This window comes from Trachemys scripta, chromosome 8, assembly GCF_013100865.1.
Source record: "Trachemys scripta elegans isolate TJP31775 chromosome 8, CAS_Tse_1.0, whole genome shotgun sequence".
NCBI lineage: Eukaryota > Metazoa > Chordata > Testudines > Emydidae > Trachemys > Trachemys scripta.
In genome coordinates this window covers 106,995,490-107,006,037 of record NC_048305.1, presented here as the reverse complement: position 1 = coordinate 107,006,037, position 10,548 = coordinate 106,995,490, and the positions used below count along the sequence as shown (strand labels likewise).

The 10,548-nt window shown below is 60.0% G+C and overlaps 1 protein-coding gene across 1 annotated transcript; it reads left to right on the top strand.

Moving 5' to 3' along the window:
• The first annotated feature begins 3,594 nt into the window (after positions 1–3,594).
• LOC117882124 (Krueppel-like factor 2) lies at positions 3,595–7,517 on the top strand. The gene is made up of 3 exons (XM_034780109.1): positions 3,595–3,758; positions 4,294–5,212; positions 5,762–7,517. Exons 1-3 carry the CDS (start codon positions 3,666–3,668, stop codon positions 5,947–5,949), a joined length of 1,200 nt encoding a protein of 399 aa, XP_034636000.1. The 5' UTR covers positions 3,595–3,665; the 3' UTR covers positions 5,950–7,517.
• Positions 7,518–10,548: the final 3,031 nt, after the last annotated feature.

The window sequence follows — 10,548 nt, the reverse complement described above, 5'->3', positions numbered from 1 at the left end:
AGTCTGTCTGTCCGTCCATCCCTCTGTCCTTCCCCTCCCCACCGCCAGTCTGTCTGTCCATCCCTCCATCTGTCTGTCCATCCCCTCCCTGCCACCAGGCTGTCCGTCCATCCTTACGTTTGTCCATCCATCCATCCCCATATATGGATAGAGGGGCTCCCCACCACCAGTCTGTCTGTCCAATCCCTCCATCCCCATACTCGGGGGTTCTCAGACTGGGGGCCATGACCCTCCAGGGGTCAGAAGGTTATTACGTGGGGGGTTGCGAGCCATCAGTCTCCACCCCCAAGCCCCACTTCTCATCCATCATTTATAATAACGTTTAATATTGTTTTTAATGTATAAGGGGCGTTGCACTCGGAGACTTGCTGTGTGAAAGGGGTCACCAATGCAAAAGTCTGAGAACCGCTGCCGTACGTGGAGGGAGATCTCAACCAGCAGAGGCTGTCTGTCTATCCACCCCTCCATCCAGCCCCATACCTATCCTATCTAGCCACCACCCGAGACTCTCCGCCAACCCCACAGCCATGGGTGTTTGCAGCCACCTTTCTGCCCCTGGCTCACGCAGCAGGAGGAGTCCTGGCATGTCTCCCTTTGTGGAAGATGGTGGATCCCTCTTGTGAGCAGGAGCTTTCCCTGACACCAGGTGCTGCTGGGCTGGCCCAGGAGTCTTACCCCACCCTGGATCAGTCCTATTAGAACAGAGCATCTTCCCCTTGGACAGCGGCTGCCCCCTCCCCCATTCTGCCGAGGCCAAGGCAGATGCTGGGGCAGCGTCCCCAGCCTTGCTGCCACTCAGGGGCTCCCCAGTTCCCCCTTGTTAGCAGAAAATAAACCCAAGGGGCCAGTTGGTTCTAGCCCAATGGGAGATGGTGAATGTGGCCCCTTGGGCAGCCAGTATTTGTAACACAAGCGCTTGCTGCAGGAAATGGGGCACATGGGCCTAGTGGGGCTGCCCCACCTTCCACCCTGGGGCCCAGGGGGTAAAGGACTCTTGAGCCCTGAAGGGGCCACTCCATGACAAGGAAGGCAGCTGTGAGGCTGCCACTGGGGTGGGTCATGGGCTGGCGTCAGTCCCCGGCTCTGCCACAGACTTCCCACGTGACCTGGGGCAAGTCACTGAATTTTCCGGGCGTGTCAGATGGGGCTGAAGCCTCCTTTGCCTAGTTAGATTGTAAACGAGCTCTGTCTCTCGCCAAGCGCCCGGGCACCACGCGGCCCCTGGCTCGAGCCAGGTGCTAGCCTGGTGCCAACCGGTGCCAGCGCCCCTCTGAGCAGCAACCCCAGATTTCCTCTCCCAGCTGCGCTTCCAGGTTGTTCTAACCCTGGCAGGTTTGCAGGAGCAGAGCTAATCTTTAACCCTTTCTTCTCCCCCCATCATCGCCTCATTCATCCTCCACTTTACCATCCTGTTTGCTTTTCAATTGCTTTGCTGCTGTTTGATCTTGTGTAATGCCCCCTTCTTTACAGCCTGGTTTAGTGGCCAGAGAGATAATTCTCGTTTCCCAAATGGAGCTCTTGGGCTTCTGTAAATAGAGGGTGTGCACACACATCTCTCCTGCCCAGCTGGGCCCATCTGAAACCCAGCACCTACTTCAGGGACTCGCAGCCCACTTCTTCGGATGCCCACGAAAGCTTATGTCTAATAAATGTGTTAGTCTCTAAGGTGCCACAAGGACTCCTGTTCTTTCTGCGGATACAGACTAACACGGCTGCCACTCTGAAACCAATCAAAGCGTCTGTGAAACGAATGGAAAGGGAGGCTGGTCTCTCTCCTGGTGGAGGCCTTGGACAAGCCGCCTGGGTTCAAAGTCCCAGTTCTCACAGACTGATGGCGGGTGATGGCGGGTGAGACACTGATCCCCTGTCCCCAGCTGTACATTGGGGATAACGCTTCCTGTCCAAACGATAAGCTCTCTGAGGCTGCATTTGAGTCTGTACCGCACCTAGCACAATGGGGCCTGATCTCGGGCCGGGCCTCTCGACATGCCCAGAGTACGAATGACGCCAACCGCCGAGCCCTACCAGCAGTAGACGGGAGTCCCATCTGGCGGCTCTGTCGCTCTCGGAAAAGAAGCCGATATTGCAGGGCGGGAGCTATTCAGACGAGGGAGCAGAGGACAACCCAAGTGTAACTAGAGTCTGCTCTTCCCTCTGGCTCCTGGCCATTTTGTCTTGTTCTCTGAAAGATCTTGGGGCAGCAGCGGCCTCCATATTTGGGTCCTGTACAAATAACACTTCATAATAAAAGGATTAGCAGCACGTCACCGAAATATGCAGCCGTGCCGGTCAGGAGAAACGCCCTGGCGCCCCACGCTGGCGCACGCGTGGCCTTTCCAATGCCAAAGCTAATGCTCCACGGAGAAGGACTTCCCAGTTTTCAACCCAGTGGATGGAATTTATTCTAGATAACAAACAGGACTGTGAACTAACAAGCAGCCAGCTGATGTCCAGGCAGTGCGTGCTTTGGAAATGAGTCCAGGAGTTCTTGGTAAAAGGGGAAAGATTTGCATAGTTGTTTTCCCTTTGGATTACTGCATTCATTTACTGCAGTGCTCCACCCTTATAATTAAAGTCAAGTGATGAAAGCAACTGGTAGGGTAGCTTTGGATCCAGGGGCAGAGAAGCTGTGTGCGCATTTACCTTTGTGGGTAGCGTTATTATTGCTGTTTAAATAGTCTTCTGGCTTCTGACTAGCAGAGGGTTCAACCCCAAGTTCTTCGAAAGGTAGGGAGAGATGGAAAGCCCCAGAGCGGGACAGGCTTGGGGAGATAACCTTATCGCTTCTAGACAAACTCAACAGTCAAAAAGCCATTCCTGGTATTGGCTGGAGCGAGGCCAGCCCAGCTCACACCAAGAAAGGAAGGTGTTGGAGGCTGTGTCCTCCCAGCGGGGTCTTGGCAGGGCCCCTCCTCCCAAGCTGGCTGGTCTCTTCAGGGGTCAGTGTCACCTGCACCTGGCTTCACAGATACCCGAAGTTTGTCCCCCCTCTCCGGCCTGGCAGGTGCTTTGTTCCCGCCTGCCAGCAGCACCAGGCCATGCTGTCCTGGGCCACCATCTGCCGAGCCTGCTGCACACGGGCCTCAGGCCCCGGGTCTACATTAGGCAGTTCTCAGCGTGGGGAGGAGCCCAAGGCAGGCACATGGCCCCCAGTGAAGTGGGGACGCCAGACCGACACTCGCACTGCATGGGCCAGTAATGCACGCTCCGGTTCACCCCCCACCTGGCGGGACCCACACAGAGCCCTGAACCCCCCCAACAACATTCCTCTCGGCTCCCCCCACGGGCTCCAGTCGCCCTGGGAGCTGGCCCGGGGCGCTGATCTAGGGCAAAGCCGGGCCGGGCTTTCACTGGCTCGAGCCCAGAGTCCCCCCCAGACCCCCAACCTGCCACCTGACTTGGGGCCTCTTTTCGCACTAGGCTCTGAGCGCATCCAGAGGGCGGGGCGGGGCCTAAGGGGCGTGTCCTCCGTCGCTGTGGCCAATCGGCGGAGGATGCCTCTGAATATCCAAGCGGCTGCGGGCCAATCAGGGCGCGCTGGGGATGTTAACAGCTGGAGAGCTGGCCGTGCTGCGCTAGATTTGCGCTGCCCCAGAGAGTTCTCTGCTGCCCGGGAGCGCAAACCCCCCTCATCTGCCCGGAGCCCAGCGCTCCCCCAGCGCGCTATGGCCGGGGCCGTGGGGGAAGCTGCGCTGCCGCCCATCGCCTCCTTCGCCAGCCTGCTGCCCGTGGAGGACAAGCGGGGGCCGCTGCTCCACGTAGGTACCGGGGGTGGGGCGCGGGGTGGGGGGCGCTGCTGGGCCGGGGTCGGGGCGTCTGTAGCAACTAAGGTACCGCCACTGCCCGCAGCGCTGGGTGGGTGGCGGCGGAGCAGCGCCAGGGAAGTTTTGGTAGGGTCTCCAATAACTGCGGGGGGGCGGCCGGGCGAGGGGCCCGGGGCCCGCTGCCGGGTGGGGGCCTGTCAGGTGCGCGGGCGGGGGGCGGCCGGGGATGGGAGTCAGTCCCTCCTTTGGGCGCTGGGCGGGGTTGGGGTCAGGGGGGTTTGGGGTCGGCTCCCACGAGGCAGCGGCTCGGGGAGGACCCTGGGTGGCCCAGCTCGCGGGGGGGGCTGCTGGCTCCGTCTGACCCCGTTCGAGGGAGCCCGGGGTCACTGGCGCGCCCCGCCCTGCCCTTCCGAGGGCTCCTCGCCAGCGAGCGCAACCCGTTCTGCTGGTTTGGGGGCGAGCGTCTCCTCCGGCTCCGGGGCGCCCGGCGCTGCGCCCGGCACTGACTCCCCGTCTCCCCGCCCTGCAGCCCCGCTTCGCCGCCATGGAGGGCGGCCCCGCCGGGATCAAGAGGGAGGAGGACGACTTGGGCAAGTTCGTGGACTTGGATTTCATCCTGGCCCACACCAGCAGCGCGCAGCAGCCGGGCCCCGCCTACCCCCTGCCCGACACCCCGGAGAGCTGCGGCACAGACGGCGACGGCTCCTACCCGCCCGCCAGCAAGTTCGGGGCCCCCTACCCCGACAGCCACAGCTACATGGCCGAGCTGCTCACCGCCGACCTGCCGGGCCCCTGCGAGCTGCAGCGGAGGGAATACACGGAGCTGCGAGTCCCCGGCGGGCTGGGCCACCCGGCCATGGCCCGGCCGCTGCCCGCGGAGCACAGGGCGCCGCAGCTGGGGGCCCGGATCAAGAAGGAGCAGCCGGAGGAGCAGGCCTGCCTGCTGGGCATGGCGGGCGAGTGCCTGGGGCCAGGCGCCATGGACCACAAGCCCCTCATGATGCCCCCCCAGCAGCAGCTCTATCCCCCCCACCCCGGCTTCCCCCACCCCAGGATGGGCCCCCCCGAGGAGATGGGGCCGGCGGGGGAGTGCCACCTGCTGGGCGACCTGCACCCGCCCCTGGGCCCCCAGCACTACCCGCTGCCCCCGCAGCACTACCCGGGCCACTTCGCCCACGGGCCGGCCCACTTCCATGGACACTTCAGCGTGTTCCGGGAGCCGCTGAAGGCGCCGCCGGGCCTGCACGGGATGCTGGTGACGCCCCCCAACTCGCCCGTGCTGGATTACTTCCCCGTCGGGGGGCCGCCGGAGCACGCCAAGCCCAAGCGGGGCCGGCGCTCCTGGGCCAGGAAGCGCACGGCCACCCACAACTGTGAATACCCGGGCTGCGGCAAGACCTACACCAAGGGCTCGCGCGGCGCGGACGGCTCCTGCTCCTGGGGGGGGGGTGCGCGGCTCCTGCCCGCCAGCCCCTCTCCCCGTACTCCTGGGGGGACGCGCACGGCTCCTGCCCGGCCCCCCTCTCCCCGCGCTCCTGGGGGGCGCACGTGGTGGGGCGGGACTTCCCAAGCCCGGCAGGGGGGCTGGTGCAGAGGGAAGTGGCCGGGAGGCGAGGCTGGCAACGTAGAGGGGTTGGGCCCGACCCCGCCGTCGGATTCCTCACCCCAGCGTAACTCCCAGGGACTGCGGGAGGCGCCACTGGCGCAGATTTTGGAGGAGCTTGCGGGGGTGTGTGTGCAGTGCGGGATAGTGATGGGCCGGGGGGGGGGCGGCAGTGCGGGATAGTGATGGGTGAAAGTGCCAGAAGTTGGCTCCCATAAGCTGGGGAGGGAACGGTCCGGAACCGGTGCCCGGAGGCCGAGTTGCAGCGGGAAGCGCCCCGCTGCGTGCACCCTGCCTTGTTCGCAGCCAAGGAGCCGCTGCTGGAGAGCCCGGGGGGTTGGGGGCAGGCCCCTAGGCAGGGCAGTGCCCGCGGCTGGAGGCTAACGCTGTTCTGCTCTCTGCCCAGGGGAGAAGCCCTACCACTGCAACTGGGACGGCTGCGGCTGGAAGTTCGCCCGCTCCGACGAGCTGACCCGTCACTACCGCAAACACACTGGCCACCGGCCCTTCCAGTGCCACCTGTGCGAGCGGGCCTTCTCCAGGTCGGACCACCTGGCGCTGCACATGAAGAGACACATGTAATGGACAGAAACGCCTCTGGGGATCTGGCCCCTGGCCAGGGGGGAGGGGAGACTGAGAACTCTATTTATGAAGCCACAAAATATTTTCTTATTGATGCAACTAACTTATGTCGCTAGCGAGGTCTGGAAAGAGCAAACACTCAGTATTTAAAGGTAAAACCAGCTGGAGCTTCCACAGCCATGTCTCTCTGAATAGCTACCCAGGAGTCTGGCTGCGGCAGTGCAGAGCCCAGGGTGTATAATACTGTACAGAAGGAGTTGAGTAGCTTGCAGTTTTAAAGGGATTTTTAAGCTTATACATCTGATTTTTTTGTTTTGTTTTTTTAAATGTTGTAATGTAAAGACTGGGCAGCGTGGGAGTGGAGCTGGGTTAAAGTAAGTTTTGTACAAAGGAAATCAAGCTCCGATAAACAAGCCAGCTTCTGTAGACTGTTAGCACCTTTATAAGCCTTCTTCAAAGGAAGACAGGCATTGCCAGCATAGGTCAGACCCCTGGGCCGTCTGCTGTGGTGTCACGCCATGCTCCGCTCCCCACCCAGTTAGAGTCTGAGGCTGGCTTATGCCCTGAAGCAGGATCACTTCCCAAATGTGGTGGCGTTAACGCGGCTCCCTTCCCATCCCACTGGTGCTGTGCTGATCACTCGTGCGATGGTCAAGGCCCAGCTGCTGGAATCTGAGAGGGCCTGGCATGGCTCCACTGCCGCTCTTTTGGAAAGTGAATTTCTAACCCAAAATGTGACTGGCGTGAGGACCGAAAATGACCCACGCTGTAAAATCTCGTGACTGTTGGGGAGCCGGATGCCAGGATTTTGATGACTGCTGAGTAGCACAAGGACAGGGATCTACCTTCTTTATACCCTTCAAGGGAGCATTCCAAATCCTATTGGAATTGCCACAGCCCCAAGCCAGCCCCTGGCCCCCCGGGAGCACACCATCCGCAGCCCGCTCCCATGCCCAGTACAAATAGCTGCATCTCCCCAAAACAGTCCTGTTTGCAATGTCGGGTCTGGATTTGTCTTGTCATTTTTAACTGTGTATTTTTGTTTGTTCCCCTTCTGCCGAAGGATGAGCAGGAAATCAGGTACTGCTGCAGCCCCCTTTCCAAGCTGCTTCCTAAAACTTTACTTGTGTCAAGAGGACAAGCCGTTTTGTCCACCTATGAATTCCCAGGTTTCCACTGTACTTGAAACCTTTCTAAAAGAGAAGGCCAAGGAGTCTTGATGTGCAGCTTCTGCAAAGTGCGTTGTGAGTTGGCAAAGAGCAGGGATCTAGAGTGTTTTGGGTTTTCTAGAACTCGTCTTCCTGCTGGGACTCCCAGCTCAGAGAAGAGCCTGTTCCTGGCTGTGTATATTGTCAATTAACATTTCTCTGCTTGGGCGCACTGGCTCTCCCCCACTTTGAAATGTTACTTTTCTTTATATGCGAACATCGCGCTATGGTGATCTGATGTAAAATAAATAAATACACCTCAACATCAGGACCCAGCAGAGTTTACTTTGAAACTTTCCCCAGGAGCGAGAAGCAGATGGCAGGCTTTCCTGTTTGTAAATATTATTTGCATTGAGATTCATTTCTAGTTAGAAGAGCCGTGAAGGAATCTGTGCCAACGCCCTTTGCCTTGTCTCTGCATCTTCCGTGAGTGGCAGCACTTTGGAACAAGCATTAATGAGTCATTTATTTCACCACCCGGTGCCTGTTCCCATTCTACAGATGTGTAAATGGAGGCACAGAGGTGAAGTGACCTGCCCAGGGCAAGTCCGTGCCAAGATGAACTGAACCCAGGAGATTTGACTCCTCGTCCTTTTCTTTACCCACTAGAGTCTCCCCCCACCTCCCCTAGAGCTGAGACTGAACCCAGGCATCCTGACCCCTTGTCAGGTGGTTACAGCCCAGGATGCTTCTGTGTCCCTGCCAGGTGTGTGGCTCTGGAACGCCCCAGCCAAGCTACCGGGCAGCTTCACTCCTCTCGGGTGCTGAGGCTTCCTTGTGGATTAAGAGGTGGTGACTAAGCGCTGGCTTGTTTGCTGGGCCTGGGACCTGCCAGCAGGTCTGTCTCCATCGCTCCCGTGGCCAATTACCCGTGATACATGCACTGCTCTGAAGGCTGGGGCTTGCACAGACCTGACAGGGAGTCGCAGTGCAGAGAGAATATTGCACGGGCAGTCTGGGCCATGCCCTGGGCCAAAGAACCTGCCAGCCAGCTCCACACAGGAGCAGTGACTTCCACTCTGCCCCCAGCAGTGCTATTCATTGGTGTGAACCATCCCCCCGTGGCAGGACAGGTCCAAGGGAGGGCACGGCGCCCTCCGGCTTCCCAGCTCACAGCAAAAATTACTCGCCTGCACCGAGTTCTGCTCAGGCCCCTGCTCCTAATGGGGTGTAGCGGGATGGGGCAAAAGGAGTTGCAGCTGTGTGTCCGTGTGCACATTCCTGGCTGTCAGCAGGCACCTGCCCAGTCCTGTGTGCACACACTAGCTGGCTGGGACCTGGCCAGGGTGGGGTGCCCAGACCCTCTGGCTCCCTTTCCTTAGCCCCCCTTCCCCCTCGTGGGGCTGGTCTCTCCACTGGGGGGATGAGTGGAGCAGCAGGTAAAATCCAGCTCCTCCCAGAGGTAAGTCCTGCAAGGCCAGCTGCTTTGTGAGTCCCGGCCCCTGGAAACTCGACTGGGCTGAGCCCTGGAGCACAGGGGACGTTCGGTCCCAGCCTGCAGGGCTGGCCCAGCTGTGCCCTAAAGGGAGCGTTGGGTCCTTCCTAGCCCACCAAGGATCTGTCCCCATGCTGCCCAATGCAGGTTGGGGGGTGTTGCGGGGGGGTGTCGTGACTGTTCCAGGGTGTCCGCTAGAAATGGCAGCGCCGGGACACCTGGGCAGGGGAGGGGGAAGGAGAAGCAGGGGCAGGTAGAGGGGACTCTGGGACATTCATTTAGCTTTGGGTGCTGGGGCTTTGTCCTGCCTTCAAATCCTTCTGTGCCCTGGGGTTCCATTCTGCCTCACTGCTTACAACCCTGCTGGGGCACCAGGGCCCACCCCTTGGGTGAGGGCACCTACAATGGGGGCATTTCTGTGCTAAGAGACAGCCGGGGTATATGCTTCATCAACCTCCCAGTTTCCACCACAATGGACAGCTTCCCCTATCTTAGTGGATGCTGGTTCCTTGCTGGCAGAGACCCCAAGTCTCTCTTTTCAGGGTGATCTAGCAGGCCTGGCTCTAGCGGGGGGATTTTCTGGCCTGTCTGTTCCAGGGCACCTGCCCTGCCTCTGTTGGCCGCTCTGACAAGGAGCCAGGCTCCAGGGGAAACCTCCAGCGCTGGTACAAATTCTCCAGCAACTTGTTCAGAAATGTCAAGCTGCCGACTTCCAGGGAAGGTGTGGGCTGTTTGACTAAGCAGTGAGTCAGGCCGGCGAAGCCAGCTGGGTGTTTGTGTGTGTACGTGTGTATAATCTCTGGCTCTGGGGTTTATTCCAAAGGAAGATAGGGGTGTGTGTGTGGGTAATCGCTGGCTTGGGATTTTTATTTCCCAGGTAAGCTGGGTTTCTACAGCCTTCCTGTAACACTGGAATGGCTGGGTCTGGTGCTTGCTGTCCTAGGCATCTGCCAGCCAAAGTGACAGCTCACCTTCCCTGGTGAGCTCAGAGCTGAATCCTGCAGGGAGAAAAACCAGTTCCAGGGCCCCTTTCATCATCCCTTGGCCCTGCCAGGGAGTGCGTGGGAGGGAAGCGCAAGGCAAGGCCAGGACTCTTTCCTGCCTATCACTTAGCCCTTCGTTTGCACGGTGAGCTGCCCACAGGCAGTGACAGGTGGTTCTTGTGGCATTCCTGGCACGAAAACCAGGAGAGGAGCCTTCCAAGGGGTGCAGGCAGTGGGAGATGTGGAGTTCAGGGCCAGGGCCAGCCCCATCCCCCGGGAGCCTGCCAGCCTGTCTTCATCCACACAGCAAGGACAGCACCCGTAGCCAAGGGCTGCCGCTGGGGCAAGACCCTTGCTGATAACCCTGCTCTTGGTGTTCAGACTCAGCTCTTCCTCAGTGCATGTGCGGTGCCTGCTCAGTGGGGGCATTGCCGGAACCGTAATGTCAATCTCCACCAAGGGTTGAATTCAGTAAGAAGAGCCACTGAATCTGAACCAGCCCCAGAAAGCGGCAAAGCTGCAGAATCACTGAGCGGCTTGAGTAACATTTGTTAGCTCTTCTCCCCACTGCCCCCTCCCCCCCGGATCTGCAGGGGGACCCCAGGTCTCGGGGGAGAGGGGGAGGGATCCCACATGCTCTGTGGCAGCACCAGGTTAGATACAGCGATGGCTGCCCTGCAGCCAGTGGCTGGAGCAGAGGAGACAGGAAGCCCCTGGTGACCCCGGGAGAGAGGAGACGGGTGAATGAGGGGGGCAGGCAGGGGGCAGAGGGTCTGTGGTAGGGCAGACGGACAGTGCAATCCCCAAACCATGTACCAGGCGAGCTGGGCCGGCCCAGCTCCTGCCCAGACAGGCGCCCGTCCCTGGTTTGTCTTTCCAGGCCCGGGGCTCCCATTTTGCACCGGAGGGGCGGTGAAGGAAGCAGACCTGGCCTGTTTCCACCCAGAAGGAAATAGAATGAGGAGCTGGTGGA

Coding starts and splice junctions, on each gene's coding strand:
- LOC117882124 (XM_034780109.1), top strand. CDS start 3,666: ATGGCCGGGGCCGTGGGGGAAGCTGCGCTGCCGCCCATCGCCTCCTTC. Junction 3,759..4,293: donor AGCGGGGGCCGCTGCTCCAC/GTAGGTACCGGG, acceptor CCCGCCCTGCAG/CCCCGCTTCGCCGCCATGGA. Junction 5,213..5,761: donor CTCCTGCTCCTGGGGGGGGG/GTGCGCGGCTCC, acceptor AACGCTGTTCTG/CTCTCTGCCCAGGGGAGAAG.